General features: G+C 38.2%; 1 protein-coding gene across 2 annotated transcripts; it reads left to right on the forward strand.

Moving 5' to 3' along the window:
• Nucleotides 1-978: 978 nt before the first annotated feature.
• sytl5 (synaptotagmin-like 5) lies at nucleotides 979-22,979 on the forward strand. 2 transcript variants are annotated; one of them, XM_083537006.1, is made up of 16 exons: nucleotides 979-1,163; nucleotides 10,630-10,966; nucleotides 11,589-11,798; nucleotides 12,255-12,370; nucleotides 12,556-12,682; nucleotides 12,904-13,006; nucleotides 13,288-13,417; nucleotides 13,515-13,615; nucleotides 13,817-13,894; nucleotides 14,747-14,925; nucleotides 15,236-15,338; nucleotides 15,431-15,592; nucleotides 15,984-16,092; nucleotides 16,395-16,524; nucleotides 16,640-16,848; nucleotides 20,322-22,979. In XM_083537006.1, the coding sequence occupies exons 2-16, from the start codon at nucleotides 10,848-10,850 to the stop codon at nucleotides 20,462-20,464; spliced, it is 2,019 nt and encodes a 672-aa protein (XP_083393132.1). In that variant the 5' UTR covers nucleotides 979-1,163; nucleotides 10,630-10,847; the 3' UTR covers nucleotides 20,465-22,979. The 2 variants fall into 2 exon arrangements, with proteins under 2 accessions (XP_083393132.1, XP_083393133.1); XM_083537007.1 differs by lacking the exon at nucleotides 979-1,163 and adding an exon at nucleotides 1,473-1,616.
• The last annotated feature ends 1,760 nt before the right edge of the window (nucleotides 22,980-24,739 follow it).

Here is a 24,739-nt window from a genome sequence, read left to right on the forward strand (position 1 = left end):
GGTCAATGACCCCAAACACACCTCTAGTTTTGGTAAAAGCTTCTAGTTCAAGCAGGAGAGTGATGAAGTGCTGCATCAGATGACCTGTCCTCCACAATTACTCGATCTAAATCCATTTAAGATCATTTTGAAATAAATAGGACTGGAGAGTAAAGGAAAAGCAGCCAACAAGCACTCAACACCTCTGGGAACTCCTTAAGATATTGTGTGGCATTTTTCACGTTTTTGTTGTTTACTACATAATTGCATAGTTTGGATGTTTTCATTATTTAATCAAAGTAAAAATATAGCAAACAACTGAAGGCGAAGGTGTGTCTGTCTGTCTGTCTGTCTGTCTATCTATCTATCTATCTATCTATCTATCTATCTATCTATCTATCTATCTATCTATCTATCTATCTATCTATCTATCTATCTATCTATCTATCTATCTGTACACAGATACAAATGTTATACAATGTCTACATACATATTATATGATATTATACATAGAACATGCAAAGGTATAAAAAATAATGTACATCTAATTTGACGGCAATTTATTTTTTATTTATTTTTACCGAGTGTCCATGTTTCTGTAGTATAATAATAATAATAATATTAATAATAATAATAATAATAATAATAATAATAATAATAACAATAATAATAATACGTATTATTATTATTATTATTATTGTTATTATTAATATTATTATTATTATTATAACAACAGCATCAACAACAACAATAATAATAACAATAACACTAATAATAATAATAATAATAATAATAATAATAATAATAATAATAACAAAAACACTAATAATAATAATAATAATAATAATAATAATAATAATAATAATAATAATAATAATAATAATAATAAATCTGCCCCGAAGACAAACAGTCGCGCCCGTGCGAAATGTGAGCAGTGTGGGGACTCCAGGCCACGCCCCCGTGTGTGAGGCACGCGCGGGGGCAGATGGGGCGGGTGGGGGTTGCCTCGGTCTTCTCCGTGCCCAATAGTAACCGGAACCGCTGGCACTGAAAGCACACACACACACCCACACACACGCGCGCACGCACATTAGACTTCATTGCACTCAACTCGCGCACTTCACGCTGTAGACGGACAGGCGACACCAGGGCCAGGAGCAGGACCAGGACCAGGACCAGGGCAGGTAAGATCTGCTTCATATGCTCTTTATTTTGTTGGGATGTTCCACATTTCAGCTTCAGCGCTGAGAAATGAAATGAGGGGGAAACCCACTGAGCCGCCGAGCTGCTGCTGCCACCGAGGAGATGTGAGCAAGCAGAAATGTGAGACAGAAGATGTTTAATTTTTTATATATAGATATCTCGACCTGAAAGGTTCAACCGGAGGTGAGATGATTGAAATGTAACGTTGGATGAGATCAAAGCGCCTCGAGCTACTTCAATGCTGTACCTTTCTGCTTAAATGCTGTACCTTTCTGCTTCAACCAGAATCCCTGGCATTCCCTCCCAAATCCTATAACAACCTACAGATGTGCCTCAGAAAGCTGAGGCAGATCAGACGAGGCAGGGTTTTCTCCAGCAGAACTGAGGAGACCATTACATGCATTACTACATCCCTGAAACAGCTGTTTGAGCAGGTGCAATGCAGCACACAGCTTGTACAAATGTTTGCAAGTTTGCACTTGGCTTGTTTTGCTGATAGACGAGGCTCATATTGTGATTTTTATATATATATATATATATATATATATATATATATATATATATATATATATATATATATATATATATATATACACACACACACACACACACACACACACACACACACACACACACACACACACACACATAATTTAGCTTGTGAGTTAGATCATTGACCAGAAGTCATTCAGGATGAAATCAACAGTGATGAAACTCTTTTAAGGCACATGACATTAACGTCTTTCTTAGACGAGGGATCCGATCACTTTTGAAATCAGTAATGGTAACGTACAGAGACAGATCTAAATCCGATCTCGACAAACATTTCTCACAAGCCTGGTTTATTAAACGGTCTAAGGTGCTTATCACTGTGTTACAGTATGACATTTTAGGTGGTATAAAGCCTTGGATGTTCTTTAGTGATCTAAGGTGCACACACACACACACACACACACACACACACACACACACACACACACACACACACACACACACACACACACTTACACTCTCTCTCTCTCTCTCTCTCTCTCTCTCTCTCTCTCTCTCTCTCTCACAATTACACTGCACTCCATGGGTTTACATATTGACCTACATGCTCATCCATTCGTCATTTGAACGATTTAAAGACCCAGACCTGACTTAATCATGCAGCTAAGTAAATGGACAGTAAATAGGTTTCACATAAACTTTTATATCTAGCAGGATGTGTATGAGTGCCGGTGTTAAAAATATGAGGTGTGTGTGTGTGTGTGCTTTCGGTCTCATTTTGCACCACACCTTTTGTTAATGGTTGCGCCATGTAACATTCACATTCGAACTATTGACACAATCCAGTAATGTTTCGCTGCTATGCTTTAAGATATTCCAGACAGATCAGCCAACTTTGTAAATATTTTGAAAATCCTGAAACATTTTAGTAACCCTGTTACGTATATGGCGTTTGGCAGATACCCTTATTCTAAGTAATAAAACAAACAGAGCAGTTCAGGATTAAGGGCCTTGCCTAAGGGCCAACCCACTGGGATTTGATCTCATGACTTTTTGATCAAAAGTCAAAAATATTAACCACTGAACTACTACTTCCCAACTCCACTTGGATTGATGTTTCTATCTCAGGACTTCTCAGAGAAGGAAAACGGATTTAAGGAGCATTTTCTGTGCACTCAATGGATGATTTTAGAAGAATGAGAAATGTTCTATATTGAAGACTTGCTCATGGTGGAAAACCTCATATTGTGACAGCCCTTGTTTCCTAGCTGCCAATCAGACAGCTAGCTGTATGCTAATGTTACATGCACTAAAATACTCCACAGATATGTTTTTTCACCTGATGTTTTTTCAGTGTCAACTCAGATAGGATACTTGCTGTATGTGTCAAATTTAAATTATTCTTCTTTGTTTGTTTCTTTTGATCTCAAACCAAAGTTTTGAATCTATTTGGACTGAATTCTAACGATCACTTTTCCGAAAGATATAAAGATAAATATTCATATATTCTCATTCTCACGTCCCACCTCATGAAGATTGTGGATCTTTAAAGAAGTAGATGTCAACCCTGCAAACATCAAGTACCATCTAGAGACGTACCAGTGCGAAATGGATCCCACTTCATGAGGAGTTTTGACATTGGACCTCCTTGGGTGTTTAAAGGCTCTGGCATGGAGAAGCTGGTGTTGGATCTGTGAGGATCGCAAATGTTGAGCTATTTTACGAGTTCCTCAGTAGCTCCTAGTTTTATAACCAAAAGTGACTGTGTAAGACTGTAGAAAGGACTCAATCTTACACTCCAGTGCTCATGTTAGTTCTCACTCTCCAGTGTTCTGTATTGTGTAAAGACTATAATCACACTCTTGATATCACCCAAATGAGGATGGGTTCCCCTTTTGAGTCTGGTTCCTCTCAAGGTTTCTTCCTCATAACATCTAGGGGGAGTTTTTCCTGGTCACAGTCGCCATGGCTGCTCATCAGGGATAAACACACATCATTCACCTTCACTGTTAAACTCTGTAAAGCTGAAATAAACTTGACTTGACTTATTAAAAAACATTATAAATGTGATGACATATTTAGGATATACACTGAAAATGGGCTAAAACTCCAATTTAATTGACACAGATGCCAAAAGTCCCAGTTTGTGCTTTAAACTACTAGCTATTAATCATGATGTTTTTGTAGTCTGAGGTCTAAACAACCAAAAATAAAATTGCAAGATAAGTTTTGAAAATGCGCTATATATACTTGCTCAGATGGTGAAGTTGATACACTAGTGCTTGTAAGAGGAATAGTATGACGAATGTTTAAAAATGTTATTTTCTAAGATACATATGAAGATAAGCAACTGTGGACTTCCTCTCGCTCTTGCTGAGACACAGCTCCACGTCTAGATTCTAGATCGGACATTTTCTTAAGCGCTGTCTGTTTGTGGTCTCCAGAGAAATACAAGCGATATGATGACTTTTTTGCTCTCAGCTATTTTTTTTTTTTCTCGGACTTTTGATGAGCATTCTATCCTAAAGTGACAGAAGTGAGAGAGTTCTGCATCTTTTTAGAATGAATGGATTACAAATCTGAGAGATTTATGTCTCTGCAGATACACAATATTTATGCTTTCAAATCAGACCTTGTTCCACATGTTGACCACATACGGTTCTAGCTTGGATATACAAATACTGTATATCTGATATGTGGCAAGTCATGTGGCTTTTTTTCCCCCCGACACACGTGCATATCAGTGTCATCTCATCATCATCATCATCATCATCATCATCATCATCATCATCCTGTGTCAGCAGTGCAACCCATCACTAGTAGTCGACAGCAAATATAGTGAGTCATGTATCTGTTAACATATGACAACACCCAGGTTGGTTTTATTTAGTCTGTCTTTGCTGTTTTAATAACCTTGAACAAACTAGAGTTTGATGAATGGCTGTGGGGATTTGTGGTCATTCTGCATCAAAAGCATTAGTAAAGTCAACTTCTGGTGTAGGAGCTCTGTGGTGCAGTCGGCCTTCCAGTTCATCCCAAAAGCGTTGAGGTCAGCGCTCTCTAGCAAGACACTCAAGTTCCTCCGCTCCAACCTTGAAAAACCACGCCTTTGTGAAACCCACTCTGTGCATTGTCACAAACATGTCTACAGTTACAGTGAAGGGAAATCCTAATACTACAGAATACTAATACAACGTGTGCTTTCAGTTTTGTGGGAACAGTTTGTGATGGTTGGCTGTCCACACATTTTGGCTATACATTGTATATTCAGTAGAAAAATGAGGGAATCTGTGATTTACTTGATACGGAATAAATCCAAGCAAAACTACAGGATATGCAAGCATGGAAGGGAGTGAACAAGTAAATTCATGATTATTGATGTGAACCAATGAGATACATCTGAGTACAAAAAAGCAACATTTTGAACAGCTTGCAAAAAAAATCAATCTTTATATCAAATTTTTCTTAAAAACTGAAAAAAAAATCTGTCTTTATTTTCTATTTCTTTAGATATTTAACATATTTATGCACCCAAGAGATCATGAGAGTTTTTCCTTGCCATAGTCACTACTATCTTGCTCTTTAGGGACAAACCTACAGTTATAAGGAACATTCTTTTATTACAAGTTTATCTCTGTAAAGCTGCTTTGAGACAATGTCCATTGTTAAAAGCACTATACAAATAAAACTGAATTGAATCATTTTCTTTTATTTGACCAACGTTTCTCTCAAAAGATTTCCACAGATGATGAAGTAGGATGGAACAGTAGATCTATCCTGGAAATTAAACTTCGATATCATTGTATGTAATAATAAATAAATAATTAGGTATTTAAATTCTAATCAATTAGAAAATATTTGATATATCCACTAATTAGTGAGTTTTTTTCTTTTCCGTTCGGAAATTTCATTGGTCTAATATTATGTCGCTCAGTTTTTTGTCAACCAAAATTCATAAATAAGCCGCTTCGTTGTTTAAGGCGCGGGGTTCAAAACGTGGGAAAAATGTAGCGGCTTATAGTCCGAAAAATACGTACATCCAATTTCAATAGATATTTTAGCACATATGTATGTAAACTTTTAGAGGACTGAGGAAACGTGCTGTTTTACTATTATACTATAATAATTCACACTTTTCTACCTGTGTTTTGTGTAATCCATTCAGTGTATGATACAAACTGCCGAAGTTGAGACCGCATGCTAATGTGAACTCCCGGAGATGCTAAAAAAAAAAAAAAAACCCGTAGCAGAAATGAATGGAAGCGAGGGGAAGCTTGTATCCCATCTCTGATAAAGCTCATTAACATTCCAATAGAACGAGTCATGTTGTGCTCTGAATGAGTGACGTCAAGCGTGCATCATAACCAGGATTTGTGTGTAGCCGACAGTAGACACGTTTTGTTTTGTACGAGACTCCGAAAACCCAAGTGTCTTTCACGGTTGTATTTGTTGACCAAATTAAGGGGAAAAGCGTCTTCATTGTGATCTGCCACTTGATGATCTGTTGATGTGTGTATATTCAGATGGAGGATTACGAAAATGTCAAAAATTGTACCCGTGTTTTTAAAGCATAGCTTCTGTTTTTCCAACGACTGGTATGAAAGCAGTGTTATGATGAAACCGAAGAAAAAATAGGAGTTTATTCAATTTTTTTGCTTCCTAGGTAATTGAATGGGACTGAGTAAACAGAATTGTAATTGGGATGTCTTCAAACTGTCTAACCTGCGAGCACTATCAGCTCTGGACTCTCTGGTCCTCAGAGATGCATTTAACAGATAAAAATTTGCCTGTAGCTACCGTGGCTAGCCTGCTCGCAAGGTCACCGTACGCTTCTTTATCATTCCTGCCCATTCTCATGCGGCTGTACGCTGTGCTTACCTGACATTTTCTATTGATTATTTTGTGTGTCTTTGTGTGTGTGTGTCGCTATGGGAGCACAGCTGGAATGAGAATAGAAGTTTACATTAGGAGGAATTGATAGCGCTTTGTTTTTGTGTACCTTATTGTGTGTGTGCTGCTCACTGTGAGTTCCTTCTGTTCCCATACGTACAGTGTATAAATGAAAAAAAAGGCTAATAGTGTTATGCTAATCTGCATTTCAGTGGTCAGTTTTGTGCACATGTTGTTTAATCATGATAATAGAGCCGCTCCAAAACATATTAAAGATTCATGAGGCTGGTCTGCATGAAGCTCAGTGTCTGTGGTGAGTGTGGAAGTGGTGTTAGATGTAATAACCTTCATGAGGCTTTCACACACTTTTCTCCTTATTGCAATAAACTCCACTATTAAGGGGTGGGAATTTTTGGTAGGTTTGTTGTGTGTAATTTCTTTTCTTTCTTTTTTTTCGCTTGACTGTAGGCATAAGTGCTAATGAACTGCAGGTGTTAAGCGATGCTAAGTCAAAGTGCTAATTGCGACGTCATAATTAGAACATGTCTATCTGGTGTGTGAGCCTCAGAAGTAGGTGATGGTGTGAGTGTGTTTGCCCAGGGCGCTGTGTACACATAGAGGTGTGTGTGTGTGTGTGTGTGTGTGTGTGTGTGTGTGTGTGTGTGTGTGTGTGTGTGTGTGTGTGTGTGTGTGTGTGCCTGCGTGTATGTATGTGTACACAAGGTGGGAAGCCAGTGAACCAACACACCTTGTGAAACCATTTTGTGTTGTTCATTGCGACAGGCCAAGTATAGTTACGTACAACAATGTTTAGATATTTCCTTTAGTCCTTTTAAAGTCATGGAAAATAAACCAACTTGAAGACGCACACACACACACACACACACACACACACACACACACACACACACACACACAGAGGTCCTGTCATTAGTAGGAAAAAATAGAGAATTTTTTTTACTTCCCTTGTCTGCAGAAACATCAGTGTGTGTGTGTGTGTGTGTGTGTGTGTGTGTGTGTGTGTGTGTGTGTGTGTGTGTGTGTGTGTGTGTGTGTGTGTGTGTTTCGAAAACAGCAGCATGAAAATTTTTATTAATTTAGCTTCACATCCTCCAAGTGAATATGAAAACAAATGTGACAGGAGATCCAGTACACATGCAAGGATACACACAAACACAAACACACACACACACACACACACACACACACACACACCAAAGCCAACACAATTTGTCACATCAATGTTTTTGGCTGAGTAAAACAAAAACTTTCAAGAAGTATGAACTGTGTCTATGTCTGTGTGTGTGTGTGTGTGTGTGTGTGTGTGTGTGTGTGTGTGTGTGTGTGTGTGTGTGTGTGTGTGTGTGTGTGATCCTGAGTTGATTAGACGTATTAGACAGCATTATGAACAGCTTTAGAATATCCTCATTATGTTCAGTGGCTTTTTATAAACAACCAAAGCACGCATACACACACACACACACACACACACACACGCACACGCACGCAAGCAAGCAGTCAGTCTATAAACACCTTTAGCTAGATAGCTATATATATATATATATATATATATATATATATATATATATATATATGAGCTGCCTTCCCAGCTCTGAGATCTGACAGCTAGATTAAACAGTTCTAGGAAATCGATTTGCAATAATTCAGTGTAAAACAGGAAATGAAACCCCCTTTATAGATCTCTATGATTATATTTCTGTCATTAAAGAAACACTCCCACATCACTCACTGGCTTTGCACACAAGATCCCATGTGCTCAATCAGTCACTTATTCACTAGCACTCAACTGTATATCTGCAGCAGGATGTAAAATTATGTTTAAATAACATTTGAAGACTACGACTGCATTACATAATATATGCCTGTCCACATGTGTTTGCTTGTGGGTTGTTTTGCATTACACGGTAAGGAAGTATTGCTTGAAATGTTTACTGTGTGGTTATAACCACTATATGCTCTCACACAGCTCTTTATTAGTAACACCCCAAATAAATACTGGGTAGAGCTTCTCTTTGCTCTCAAACAGCCTTGGGTTTTCATACTGCAACATGTTTTTTTTTAGGGGTTTTGTCATAATTACCTCAAACAATTTCTGCAGATCTTTCAGGTGCGCTTTCATGCTGTAAATCTTTTGTTGTACCACATACCAAAAGCTGTACGACTGGATTTAGGTCCGAACACTCAAAAACACGGTCATGTTCATGAAACCAATTCGAGATGATTTTTCATTTGTGACATGGTACATTCTCATGCTGGAAGTAGCCATCAATGGTAAATCAATTGTGGTCATAAAAACATGCACATGATTAGCAAAGAAAATCCCCATACCATAACAACACCACCAGCAGTTTGTTCACACAAGGCCTGCCTTAGGTCCGTGAATTCATGCTGTTGGCACCAGATTCTGACCCTGACGTCTTTGTGCTTTAGCAGAAATGAAGATTCAATAAACACAGGCTACAGTTTTTTTTCTCCTGAGTTTTGCCCACTCCTTTCTGTTCTCGGCTGACAGAAGTGGAAACCCGACATGGTCTTTTGCTGTTGTGTATTGTTCATTCTGAGATGTTTTTCTGCTCCCCATAGTTATACAGAGTGGGTATCTGAGTTACTGTAGCCTTTCTGCCAGCTCAAACGAGTCTGGCAATTCTCTGTTGACCTCTTTCATCAAAAAGGTGACTCCAAAACTGAAGTGTTTTTTTTTCTTTTCTTGATTAATTCCACTATTCTGAATGTTTTGTGTGAACAGGACATCGGCTGTTTTAGAAATGCTCAAAACATCCCATCTGGCACTAACATTCATGCCACTGAAATCGTATCTCATTCTGATGGTTCTCATGAACATTACCTGAGGCTGTTGATCTGTATCTGAATGATACTGTTGCCACGTGATTGGCTGGTTTGATAATTGCATTAATGAGTAGATGTAGAGGTGTGTCTAATTAAGCGCTCCTTCATTGTATATGGTCAGACTGTTGTATTGATTCAGATTTATATTACTATAGAAGTGTATATTCTGCATATGAAATAGTTTAAACAATTTATTAGTACTTTGATATAGTTATATAGTTTTATATATATATATATATATATATATATATATATATATATATATATATATATATATATATATACATATATATATATATATATATATATATATATATATATGTATATGTATATATATATATATATATATATATGTATATGTATATATGTATATGTATATATGTATATGTATATGTATATATGTATATGTATATGTATATATATATATGTATATGTAAATATATATGTATATGTATATATGTATATGTATATATATATATGTATATGTATATATATATATATATATGTATATATATATATATATGTATATGTATATATATATATATATATATGCATATGTATGTATGTATATATGTATATATATATATATATGTATATATGTGTATATATATATATATATGTATGTATGTATATGTAGGAAGGTCAATCAGCATTACAGGATATGTGATGTCAGAAAAAACCTTTTGATACAGTTGACAGTTTGCCAAACATATCATACAATTATATACAATCTATGACACTGGCAAACATATCATACAATTATAAACAATACAGTGTATGACAGTGGCAAACATCATGAAATGTAAATAAAACCACCGAAAATGTTGCTTACTCTTGTGTTTTGGAGCGAAGTGCTGCCTTCTCTTCATTCTAGTGTATTTTATTTCAGATTACGACATATAGAGCTTTGCTGCCATTCGACTGCATGACACGAGATGTTGGTTGTAATAGACGAAGGGTTCCCAGGGGTTAAAGCGCTAAAACGTACTTGCAGCTTACTCTGTCTTAATATGAACTGCTGCTAAAATGTACAGATATTGGGATAATGACTTCTCTGTCAGTGAGCTCAGTATGCTCAATAGTATCATTCACACAGCTGACTGTAATTGCTGTAAGTGAAAGTAATGACTCATCTGTAATACAAAACTGTATTGTGGATCATGATTATGTACTAACAGATTATTTCTGATCAAACAGTATGGCTGCAGTCTTGCGTGGGTGAAAACGAGCCAGTAAAACCTCTCAGCAGACTTCCCGCTCTGGACCCCACGATGAAACGCATGACGCAGCAAATCAGCTCTTCACACTGAGGACTCTCATGGCATGCGTTGAAAATTTGTTCTTATTGGATATGTGCACCAGCCAATCAGATTATTGGAGCCCTAGCGATTAAGCACCGAACAACTGGAATTGTAATGGCAAAGACAACCGAAATCCTGAACCTGTCCTTCCTCCAGGAGAACGAGCGAGAGATGATTCTCAGCGTTTTGCAAAAAGACGAGAAACTCCGCAAACGAGAGGAGAAGCGGATCAGGTAGTTTCTCTGACAGTACATACATCGATCAGGCATAACATTATGACCACTGAGAGGTGAAGTGAATAACAGTGATTGTCTTCATCATGACAGTTGTTAGTGGGTGGGATTTAATAGGCAGCAAGCGAACATTTTGTCATTTAACTTCTTCAGCAATTTGAGCTACTGTAGCTCGTCTGTCCTTATTAAATTATTTATGGTTTAGTCATTAACCCCTTAAACTCCCTTATTTTTCAGCTCTTCATTTTAAAGCAAATTATCCAGCATCCGCTGTGATTTATTTAGTAACCAGATGGCGTAAACACACGGGATTGTGGAACGGAGAGGTGGATTTAACTTAAATTAAAAACAGCAGGCATGTAGCTCAGTCATCATTTGGGAGCAACTTGATGTCTGTCTGCAAAATCCGGCCTGCAGTTTTATAATAATATTTCAGTTCTCTATAATGTAGACTCCAGAATTTTTGGCACCCCTGGGATGGACTAATGTTGCAAACAGCAATGTGCGTAATATTTAAATTTGTGCTGAGGAGTTCCCAGACTGCCAAAAGTTTGAGAAGCCCTGATTTAGAGTAATAATAGGTAACAATTTGTTTCTCACGTAAGTTCCTTGCTGTCTGCAGAAAGCTAAAGAACGAGCTTTTGGAGCTAAAGCGACGCGGTCGACGTGGTAACCCAGAGCAGCGGGAGTGCGGCGTGTGTCTGCGTGCTCTGGGTCTGATCCTCCAGAGGGGCACTGTGTGTTATGAGTGTCACCGTCGAGTCTGCAGCTACTGCACAGCTATCAGTTCAAACAGCAGTATCACCAAGTGCACTGTCTGTGCCAAATCTGCGTGAGTCACTACACACTTTTGTTCAGTTGTTTCACAGAGATTCAGAGGGTCAAAATCCATTGTTAATTGGACACAACAGCCATGTCCATCATCATCTTAAAGATACAAAACTTGCAGAAATGGTATGTCACATGACTTCCATCGCCATGTCTCCAAGCAGCCATGCGCACACACACACACACACACACACACACACACACACACCCTCTCACACACATTCAAACGAACAAAATAGCTATGAGAGGCATGCTAACTGCTAAAGCTAATAATTTTCAATCAACATGGAAAGAGATACTATGATGCACAGCTAGTAAGCAAACTTTTAGACATGGTGTCAGTTTTCCAGAGTTTACACTGCTTTCTAGATGAGCTGATCAGGGATATATTCTCATCTTAAAAGATAAACTGATTTGGAAAATAAACACCAACAGAGTTGAATCTTTTTGTATTTTCCAGGGAGCTGAAGGTGGTCACAGGCGAGTGGTTTTTGGAAGAACGGGCCAAGCGCTTTGAACACACGGCAGTTCCTAGCAGTGATGTCATCAAACAGTCCATCCTAAACAGTGATCTAGGTAACCCACACCTTGCTTTAATGGCACATTAATCACACTGTGTACATATAAATTTCTTTGGCCAGCCACTGAATAAACTTAAATAGAAACACCTGCTCTACATCTAGAGGCAGGGTTTCTTTTTTTTGTGATTTTAAAGAAATGTTTAGTCAGCATTTATAATTTGTAATGATTCTCTGTTGGAGATGGACGCGCTGACCAGAAGAAGATTCCCCTATCAGGGCTGGACCGACCAGCTACGCCTCAATCTGAGCGGTCAGCCTCACCCCATTCTGAGAAGAGCGCTGGTCGGTTTATGGGCAAGAAGAAAGGGTGAGGAGTGTCATTTGTGTGTGCATATTGTTTATCATGGTTTTCCAATTCTGGTTCTTTTGTACACATGCAAAATACTTCACACCCCCTTAGACTTGAGCGAGATCCTGGTAATTCGTCTTTACATTGAGCGGCTGTGTTGAAGCAATATCAAGTCACATCAGTCTGAAAAGTCTATCTGCTATCTGTCCACTAAAACTAAAGCTGTTTGTGTCTCCTAGGACCAAACCTTTGGCTGTAGAGTCATCAGGGTTACCGACGACACCGAATAACATGCGCTTACACACAGGCCGATCACTGTCCCAGGCTGAAAGAAGGAAAAGGGTAATCAAATGTCTGTTACAGATTTATATACATGTTTCAGATCCTTAATGGATCCTAAATCAGTGTAAACATTTTTGGCTGTTAAGATTCATATACAGGGTTCATAACATTTCATTTATATTAAAACTCTAGTGAAGGATAGTATGAATACAATTTGTGGCTTCAGGCAGTTTTTTTATATTTGTAGAACAGAATACACACACACACACACACACACAAACTACAGCAGGAAAGCAATTGCAGCACAGGCGTTTTATAAATAATTGTATCTGTGCGTGCAGCCCGATGGGGCTGAGAGTGTGTGCAGTGTACGCAGCAGTGACAGTATTCCTGAAAAGATCAGCATTGGAGGGATGCGAAAAAACTCTGCCACACCCTCTATTGCTGTTTCCAGAGCCTCGCTTTCATCAGGTATCACATACACAGACATGCCAATGAACTCAAATACGAGAATGTTAGTTATGCAACGTGTCAAATTTGATCTCCCTGCATGTGTCTGTCCTTCCAGACCGCAGTCGGTCAGAGCTGGATCTCAGTAATCTGGGTGACGGGTTTATGAACGACCCCCTGTCTGCCCGCTGCCGCTCAGTTCCTGGGCTCACTGATGCCGTATGTTTACATTGTAACATCATACACAGCTAATTAAAGAGTATTTACTTATATAATATGTATGCATTGTAATTAACATATATAATTGGTGAGTGTGTACAGAGTGTGTACTGTGTTTGAATGGAGATCGGGTCAGTAACTGAATGCACATGAAAGGCTGTGTGGAAGAATGTGTGGCTGATGTTTTTTCTTTTTTTATAGGACTCAGATGAAGACATTGATGCCCTGATGTCCGCCCATTACAAAACCACCCGCAGCATCAGCAGTGCTCAATCTGTGGTATTAACTCCATGCGCAAACACATAAACACATATACACTGATATACTATAAATATGTAGAGTCTATGTCTATAATGTCAATGTGCTTGTATGTAAATTATATATGTTAACATTTTTGATACGAAATGGTGAGCACAAACATACAAGGATATATATATTTTTTTATTTTCTCTCAAACAGACACAGGTGCACACTCATACAACATACAAGTGGGTTTTTTTTTCCCTTACATACACGTACTCTATTTGCATAGACATATAAAGCATAAGGAAAGTGCAATTAAAACTGATAAAGTACAGGTGGGCTGTTTGAAGGGCTCATGAAGTATCTTGCCGCACACTGTTTATGCATAAACTCCATGTGAGTCATGCTGCAATCAGTGAACCGTACTGAGCTAAAGGAGCCGAAAAAACGAAGGAGATTTAGAAATAAGCTCTTGCTTTTTTTTTTTTTTTTTTTTACTCTGCCTGTAATAATTAAAATAAAGAGCGAAACCTGGGTGTAAAACAGCATTAGAATTAGGTTGACGTCTGTCTTTCTTTCTGTCTTTTGGGCTCTTTCTATTTCTTCCCTGTTTTTCCACTTTCAGTGTGTCACTCTTTCTTCTCTTTCACTTTGCTCTGTTCCTGAACCTAGTCTTTCACTCCAGGCTCACAGAGAAAGTGGGGCTACCTTAACGTACCCGACTCGGATGCTGAGACTGTGAGTCCTCTTTCTATGTGTGTCTACGTATGCTTGCTGTGTATTCTTGATGCCTTCGCCTGTCTCTAACATGCGCACACACACACACACACACATGCACACACCCAGAAAGTCTTGAGTTTTAACTCAGGTTCGTCTCCACTCTTGCAGAGCAGTCTGAACAGTATTATGAGCGTGTACAGTGAGATGGGTGACTACGGCAACGCACGTGTTTCCGGAGAGATCCTGCTAAACATCTCCTACAGCTATAAAACAGGAGCACTCAACGTTCTAGTGCGCGAGTGCCGCTGCCTAGCAACCGGAGACGACCGGAGACAGAGGACTGACCCGTAAGAGCATGCACGTGCAAACACAATATACATATTAGACTAGCATAAAAAAATTAACACACACCCACTTTAAATGTAAGTACCACAACTCATCAAACTCTTCAAACCAGAACTGTCAAAACAGCATTTACAGCTGGATTAACGCAGACATGAGAGCTATAAATACTGTAGATTTCCACTTTAGAGCTTCAGGATGTCAGCTGCTATTTATATGGAATTCCCGATTATGGCTTAAAAGACTGAAAGCAGTATGGAAATGGCATGATCTGATTATTAAGCATATCCTCGAGTATAATTTTGAATTTTGCAGTTATGTCAAAACCTACCTCTTACCCGACAAGTCACGCCAGAGCAAACGGAAAACCAGCATCAAAAGCAACACCACCGACCCAGTATTCAACGAGAACCTGAGGGTGAGACAAGGCCTGTGTGTTCACACGTGTCTGCATGTGAGTGTGTTTCTCTAACAGTGTACATGAGATACTCTATCTCTCTCTGTGTGCAGTATGTGGTGAGTCATTCCCAGCTGGAGACACGTACTCTACAGGTTTCCGTGTGGCACAATGACCGCTTCGGACACAACACCTTCTTAGGAGAGACTGAGCTGACCTTTGACTCATGGGAGTTTGACAAACAGATAGAGGATTGGTTCCCTTTGCAACCCAGAGTGAGATACACACACATTCCTAACCATATTTCCTCATATAATAGGAACACATGATAATTTTGGCCTTGGGTGAACATTTGGCTTTTCTTTACTAAAAAAGATGAATCCTAAACTGCAGCTTTAATGCAAATAAGAGCCCAAAACCTCTTTTTGATTATTATTATTGTTATTAAATGTGCTGGTATTAATGAAAAGCATCACAATTATGATTATTATAAATATTATTATAATTAATTTTATTATTATTATTATTATTATTATTATTATTATTATTATTATTATTATTATATGCCTATCAATACACAGGTCAAACAAATGACCTCAAAGTGAAGCCAACACTTTTCTGCAGTGTAATGCTTTATAATGTTCTTTAATGCTGGCTTTCCCACAGGCTGAGAGCTCCACAGACTCTTTGATGCAGTATAAGGGTGAGCTGACTGTTGTGCTTAAGTACATTCCAGCAGATAGAAACCTTTCACTACCACTGGACCAAATACAAGGTACTGCAGACTAATATTGTAGACGGTATTCTGTAAATACAATGAATCCAGTTTTTTTACTAATGGAAACTTCTGTAATGTGGTGCAGTGACGGATCAAGCCATCGATTTTGTGCTTATGCCTTTTTTGTGTTTGTTTTTGTATAACGTGGCACATGGCTTGTGTGTTTTGCACTTTAACACTCTGGCAGATACAATGAATGAAGCTAATGAGCGCTCTCTCTCTCTCTCTCTTTCTCTCTTTCTCTTTCTCTCTCTCTCTCTTTCTCTCTCTCTCTCTCTCGCTCTCGCTCTCTCTCTCAGTGAAAAGGGGTTTTCTGAAAGGGAAGAAGAGTATCACTCTGCCAAAAGGAGGCATGGTAGAGCTGCTGGTCAAAGAAGCCAAAAACTTGACAGCTGTCAAATCCGGCTCTTCTGATGCATTTGTCAAAGGGTAAGACATGACTCTATTCTCTCCTTTCTGAAATCATAGATTTGGAAATAAAAAAATCCAGGCATGCAAACAGTGTATAAGTGAATCCTTGCTCTAATCACCATGTATGTTGTAGGTACCTGCTGCCCGATGACAAGAAGAGCACGAAACACAAGACTGCAGTGGTGAAGCGTTCAGTGAACCCACGCTGGAATCACACCTTCACCTATTGTGGCCTGCAGGACAGTGACCTGGACAGCGTATGTCTTGAGCTCACTGTCTGGGACAAAGAACCACTAGCAAGCAACGTCTTCCTTGGGGGACTGCGACTAGGAGCTGGGACTGGTCAGTCTCACTTTCTCTCTCGTTCTTTCTCTTTCTTTATATCTTAATGCATTATGTGGAACTATGCATTTATCAGTGGATCACCTTGAAAAACACAACCAGCATTTAGACTATTTAATATAAACCTCATCACTTGAAAGATCTATACACAAACAGGCAAAAAAAATTCTAGGGCTGCAACAAACGATTATTTTGATAATCGATTAATCGGACGATTCCCTTTTTAATCGATTAATCGGATATGTGATTTTTTAAATTAGATGTTTTGCTTAGTATAATCATGTAAAACCCTAATTCAGCATGTTTTAAGGTGTACTTAAAAAAAATGCAAAAGCCACATATCAAGTTAAAATATCTTTAATTTAGACATTTTAAAGCTTATAGTGGCTGCTTGTTGTTGAGTGCATTGGGGAATTCTCCTTTAAACACATTCACTCATGCTGGATTGTTTCTTTCTGTAAAAAAAACAACCAAAAAAACTGCATTTGGGTATAAAAGGTGAAGCAATTAGTGTAAGTATATACTGTATAATCTATATAAAATATAATACAACATTGTTTTAACAATTTCTGTTCAAAATAATACAGAGATATTTTGTTTATTTGTGATGGTATAAGCATCTAAAATATATAATTAGTTAAATTTTGTATAATAATGAAATGATATATGCATACACGAAATATACAAACATAAAAAACAAGCATTTGAACGTAGTAAAGCCGCAGTAAATCATGTTTGAAAACAGATAACGGTTATAGTAGACAAATGCTATAAAAAGAGAATGAAACGGAGACACGCAGCACGCTAACATGTCTGATTAAAAACATTAAAAAAAATATATATGCTTTGGGGAACAAATGCATAATCATTAGCTGAAAACCACAACAATGACAAAAAAATGTATTGTTCACTGATGCTGTTATTTGCTGCTTTTAGATTTGGTGTTTGCTCGTGAGTCAGTCACAACAGAACGGATCCAGTGCGACTTTTTCGAAGTTAGCAAACAGTTTATACAATAACACTTCATTAAACTCATTAAACTTTTACTTATCGTGCTGATGTTTTATCTTCATCCGTGACACCAGTGTGTTTTCTTTTCATGTGCTTCGTGCATAACTGTGGAACTTCCATTCTAAAACAGCTCTGCTTTGCATAACTACCAAGTTTTCTTTGTTGTGTTTAATATAAAATGCTCACTGCCTTGGATGACTTTGGACGCACACTTTTCCCTGCTGCCGGCTGACTCTATACCGTCCACCACAGGCAGCTGTGTTATCTTACACTAACCCGTAACTTCAGCAGCCCATCTCATCGATAACGGCATTCGTTGACAACAAATTTAATTATCGATTATTGTCAATTTTATCGATTAGTTGTTGCAGGCCTAAAAAGATATAATTAATTTTTTTTTCAGTAAACTGTATCCAATTTACTGAACAAAATTTACATAACAATTAGCTGGTGATTAGCTGCCTTGTAGGATAGGATTCTATACGTTTACGTAGAGAGGGGGTGCTCACAATTTTTCGGCTTGCAAGCTAATTTTAAAAAGAGTCAAAATGCAAATACCTATATATATTAATATATTATGTTATTGTACCTTGCCTAACTGCATGGCCCAATACAATTTAATACATTTATGGTCACTAGCTTACTCTGATGACTTGCACTGAATGCAGTCAGTCAAGGTTGCATAGTAGTAGCTGTGACAGTAGCCTCAAGCAGACTTCTAAATGCTCTTCAGTGTTGGTGGAACAGCATTTGGACTTAATAATCTTCACATAAATAACAGGTGTCATTCAGCTCGCTGGAGTTTTGCTGTAGCTTGAGCATGTTTGACTGGGAATGCATGTTGACCCGTGTGTTAGAAAAAAGAATTCTCAGACTGGCCACCCTCAATCAAGAAGCAAATGCCATAGGGAGGATAGATGATAGACTATATCTACATTTCTTTTGAATGGCACACGATCTGCACATACTACCTTTGCAATCTGCCTGTTGATCGCGATCAACAGATTGGGCTCCCCGATGTAGAGGATAAATAGCTACATTTAGCATAAGGTGAATCTTGGGTCAAGTTACACTTTATGTCCAGGTAGAACACAAGATGGACACTCTCACTTCTCAGGATAGCAGCTGTGATCCAGGTCCTGTGTGAAATCTTTGACAAGCATAACGGAAACTCTTGATCAAAATATTTATTAGTAACATGGTTAAGCAAAATTACAAAGGCAGAAAAAAAGAAATAATGTACTTTATTTTTCAAGGGCCATTAGGATGTGGACAGTGAGTTTGTACAGGCAGTGAGTGACGGTCAGTCTGCATAGCCCTTAATGCACTATTTATACAAGGGGTCATCAATCTTATACACAAAGGACCGGAGTGGCTGCAGGCTTTTATAGCAGCCAAATAGGAGCTGCTCTGGATAAAGCTGATTGGAGACTAAGATGAAATAAAACATAATAAAAAAGAAAAAAAGAAAAGAAAATCTTATAAATAAAATAAAATTTCAGAAATGTTAAATATATTAAATATTAAATTAATTTGACAGATTATATATACAGTGTGTGTGTGTGTATATATATATATATATATATATATATATATATATATATATATATATATATATATATATATATATATATATATATATAATATATTTTATTTATTTATTTATTTATTTATTTATTTTTTCGTCATTGGATAATGTGTGTGCATACACTGATCAGGCATAACATTATGAAACTATAACATTATAACCAGTGAAGTGAATAACACTGATTATCTCTCCATCATGGCACCTGTTAGTGGGTGGATTTATTAGGCAGCAAGTGAACATTTTGTCCCCAAAGTTGACGTGTTAGAAGCAGGAAAAATGCGTAAGGATTTGAGCAAGTTTGACGAGGGCCTAATTGTGATGTCTAGACGACTGGGTCAGAGCATCTCCAAAACTGCAGCTCTTGTGGGTTGTTTCTGGTCTGCAGTGGTCAGTATCTATCAAAAGTGGTAGAGGAAGGAACAGTGGTCATTGTCAACAAAGGATCAATGATGCATACGGTGAGCGAAGGCTGATTGTGTGGTCCGATCCAACAGACGAGCTTCTGTAGCACAAATTGATGAAGAAGTTATTGCTGTTAATGCTCGTAGGATCAGAACTGTTTTGACAGCAAAAGGTGGAACAACACAATATTAGGCAGGTGGTCATAATGCTATGCCTGACCAGTGGCCATAAAGTTATGCCTGGTCATTGCATATATATAAAGCACATTAATTTACATCAAAACATGCACACTTATTACTTGATTGCTTGCCTTCTGGCAGCTCTCTCATAAATAATTTCTTTCATAATTTTTTTTTTTTCATTTTAATTTGCTTCAGATTAACTAGTTGTTTTAAACCCAGGGGATTATAGTGTAGAGGAAATGAGTTTCTGCATGCCGAATGTCGCCTGATTCTGATTTGTCCCCCTGTAGGTTTCAGCTACGGGAAGGAGGTGGATTGGAATGATTCCTACGGTGAGGAGCAGGGACTATGGCAACGGATGATTGACAACCCAGAGGTTCCACAGGAATGTACACTGATGCTGAGGTCCAGCATGGCCAAGAAAAAGACGTAGGGAAAGAGGAGCAGAGGGATAGATATGTGTCTCGCAATATTCATTAAAAGCTCATGCTCCTTATCACCTTATCGAACAGTGCACTCTGCAAAGAGAGATAGATGCTCTATTATAATACACACAGACACATACACAGAAACAGACCTTCACAATCCTGCGCACACTGTCTTGCCGTCCATAGGAACACCCCATCTTTCTGCACAAGCATGCATCCTTCCTGCACAGATATAGTCGATCTCAAAACACACACTTAGTGACCTGGCTGTAAACTGCACAAAGGCTAGCTAAAAGGACATAAAATTGCTTTCACGCATGAAGACACACATTCCTAATGGCACAAACCATTCTTTTTGAAGTACATAGGAATTAGCTCAACCATAAACAGCAAAGCAAGTTCACTGCCACTTTCATATAAATAGAAAAAAATGTACGCTTTTAGTGCAAATTTCCCGTTAGGAGTCCGTTTCCAGTGTTGTTGTAGCGATGAGACCGAAATCATGCACACCTCAATGATTCAGTACATGTCTCTCCAGTAGTGCATGCCTGAAGCAGTGTTCATTGAGCATTAGATCTGCGCTTGCTCTACCTCAGGCTTGTCTTTGTGTCCAGAGTAATTGTGGGTGATATGAGCAAAGCAATCATTACACAACACTCAGACATTTCTATAATACACAATACATATCAATATATAGATTTGCTAAAAAAACTGCCAGAAAAACAGCAAACGTTACAGAATTACGTGATACTATCATGTCAACACAGCGTCATGACAAAGTGTTGTTTTTCCCCCTGCACATATCAGTGTCTGTCCGGGTTCTCTAGATTTCTCTCACTTCGTAAAAATATATGGCAGTAGGTGGACTGGCTATATTGCTTTAAGGTGTGAATAAATGTGTGGATGGTACCTTGTGATGGACTGGGGTCCCATTTAAGGGTGTATTCCTGCCTCGATGCCAGTGTTCCTGAGATATTCGACACAACCGCCCTGACCAGGATAAAATGCTCGCCTGAAGATTAATCAACAAAACTATTATTTATGTAAAATGGTGTTAATGTTAGAAAAAGATTATGTGAAATATTAGAAAACTGCATCTAACGGTCGCCCCATTGGCCAGCCCTACACCAGAGGTAGCCAGCAAGAAAGATTCAGGTCTCTATTGTTTCATTTGTTCATTGTTTGAAAGCGTAAAAGATATATACGATTTTTGTAGACATTTTACACAACGTACTTATGCATTTCGGCCAAAAGTCAGGTAGATTAACATCATGTTCATATACGCATATAATGGGATGAAATACTGTGCCTTCAAACATACAAGACTCTTCAAATCCACAGCTATATAAAGTATGAATAAAGCAACAAGTTAAAAACCAAAAGCATTGAGGCAAATGTGAGATTTTTGGCGCACAAAAAAAGGGCAGTGCAATTCTACAAATTCTACAAGAAAAAGTGCCATGGTGAACAAGGTGGCACAATTATTTTGAAAAGTGTGTGACAACCCAATACACAGCAGTAAACATAAGTGTATCAGGATCTACCCATCCTTTTTCTTTTAAGCTAGAGCTCTTCCACACACCTGATATAAGTAGATCACAAAATAGGATCCATGGACCGCCCCAAAGATTCCTTTTTCTTTTTACTTTGTTAAAGTGGATTAAAATCACAATACATTATAAATTTTTGTATTTATTTATTGTTGTGTTCTTTATATTTATTATCCGATTTGGCTGGAGTCCAAACCTCAGTAACTCAAAAACAAGTCATTTTAATAAACCATATATTATATTAATATTCTAGCATAAATTAAAATAGTTTGTAGGCACTCTGTGAACTTGAATATGTAGTTTTTAGAGTCCTTGGCTGCAATATGTTTGGTAGCATCTGCTTTAGATAAACAGTTTTTAGATTTAATGGAGGAGCCCTGATGCATTAGGGTTTTTAAACTGATTTCTGGAGAAAGTTAGATCTCCAGAGAGGAAGGTGGTGACCCCTGTTCTAGAGTACAATAATAAATCCATTTGACAGACATGAATACAGTTTAGAAGGTGATACTAGTGAATAAAGATGATATCCTTAGAATAACTGAGAATAAAATATAAAGGCCGATGTTAAACACATAACAGAGACGGCCAGTGTATTTAAACAGTCCCAATTTCCACTTGTACTCTCCAGATATGTGTGAGGTCGAAGAGGATTTAATGAACAAGCTGCCATTTGTATTGTTATTTTTTCATTACTGTTTGTAACAGACAGTCTTAAAAACAAGACCTGACATCGCTCTCAATTACAACCGAGGTCACTTTCACTCTTGTAGTGTTTATAAGGCTTTCTGAGTAACAAGGTATGACTTCTATGTGTTATATAACGAGTGACGATTCGGTGTGTTGGTTGCCTGACTATGACGCATGTTCAGTGTGTATGTCAGCTCTAAACAGGGAGATTGCTCAGGAATCTGCTTTAAGAGATTGTTTATGCATCTTCAGATACACCTAGAAAATAAACGATATTAACCTATTCTTGTGTGTTTCACCTGGTGTATTGTGCGTGTGGAGGATTGATTTTACTTCAGTCAGTGATCCATTCAGTGCTAATTTACTTCCATCGATGAGCAAAATAGATCGATCTTTATTGTAGTTGCATAGTACAGATACACAGCAGTGAAATGCATTTAGCATGTAATATAATTAACATTCAGCAATTCTGCAACTGACACACACACACACACACACACACACACACACACACACACACACACACACACACACACATATATATAAGGCATTTAAAAAAAAAAAAACATTATTCTGCAGAAAACACACTGATCAAAATTAGAGAACACTTTCAGATACCTCCCAGTTATTGATGTTAATCTGGTACCTGGTGCTAATTTATTTGATTATCTGTCAACCCCTATTTAACTGGCAGCCTAACTTCCAGTTTCACTGACTCTGCAAAATGGTGGGCCATTCTAAAGAGACTGAAAGCCTCCGGCAGCAGGTTGTCCAGATGAAGGCCAAAGGGATGACCTTATCAGCCATAGCAAGACAAGTTGGTCGTTTCAAATCTGTGATTTCAAGAATATTAAATCTTTACAACATCACAAACTCATTCAAGTCCGCCAAGAAGGCTGGTCGTCCACGGAAGACAAATACAAGAGAGGACAGGATACTGCGGAGAATCTCAATGGGCAATCGTGTCCACACTGCAGCTGGAATTGCTCACCAGTTCAGCGCGGAACAGGGTAAGGATCTGTCTCGTCATACAGTGTCTCAACGTTTAAGAGCATTTGGACTGGAAGCCCACTCTGCAGTGACCAAACCTCTCATTAGCAGAAAGAATCAAAAGGCTAGACTAAGCATGTTGTGTGGACAGAGGAGAACTGGTCCAAAGTTCACTTCACTGATAAAAGCAAGTTTAATTTATTTGGGTCCGATGGGAAACATTATGTTCGGCGACAAACTGGAGAAAGACTAAACCCAAAGTGTGTAAAGAAGTCAGTGAAAAGTGGAGGAGGAAGTGTCATGGTTTGGGGCATTTTTTCTGCTGCAGGAGTTGGGCCTCTTATACAGCTACATGGCAGAGTGAATGCAAATGTTTATCAGAACCTTCTTCAACAACATATGGTTCCTTCCATGCGTTCATCACCCAATCAGCCCGCAGTGTTCATGCAGGACAACGCTCCATGTCACACAGCAAAACGGGGAAAAGCAGTTCCTTTAAACTGAAAACATTGAAATAATGACATGGCCTGCCCAGAGTCCTGATCTCAACCCAATAGAGAACCTCTGGAAAATCCATGGTGACAAAGTTATGGCCAAGAAACACACTACAGTCACCAAACTGTGGAGGAGACTGGCAGAAGAGTGGACCAAAATCACATCAGAGCAGTGTGAGAGACAAGTGCTGTCCTGTAACCGCAGATGTTCTGAAGTCATTCAGAGCAGAGGCCTGTACACTTCCTACTAATTGCTGACTGTTATAACCTTCAGAACATTTGTAATCTTTTTCCATGCTACAGTCATTGTTGTTCTCTAATTTTGATCAGTGTGTTTTCTGCAAAATAATGTTTTTTTTTTAAATGCCTTAGTTGTTTTGTGGAAAAGGTGTTCTGGTAGCATGGTATAGACAAGACAAAAACTCCTTCAACTGTTGAGCAGTGAGGATGACATTATTTCAGAATTGTTCAATTGTTTATAAATTGTTCTCTAATTTTGATCGCCTGTGTGTGTGTGTGTGTGTGTGTGTGTGTGTGTGTATATATGTGTATATATATA

Source organism: Silurus aristotelis (assembly GCF_946808225.1).
Source record: "Silurus aristotelis genome assembly, chromosome: 3".
Lineage (NCBI taxonomy): Eukaryota > Metazoa > Chordata > Actinopteri > Siluriformes > Siluridae > Silurus > Silurus aristotelis.

Coding starts and splice junctions, on each gene's coding strand:
- sytl5 (XM_083537006.1), top strand. CDS start 10,848: ATGGCAAAGACAACCGAAATCCTGAACCTGTCCTTCCTCCAGGAGAAC. Junction 13,418..13,514: donor CAGAGCCTCGCTTTCATCAG/GTATCACATACA, acceptor CTGTCCTTCCAG/ACCGCAGTCGGTCAGAGCTG. Junction 13,616..13,816: donor TTCCTGGGCTCACTGATGCC/GTATGTTTACAT, acceptor CTTTTTTTATAG/GACTCAGATGAAGACATTGA.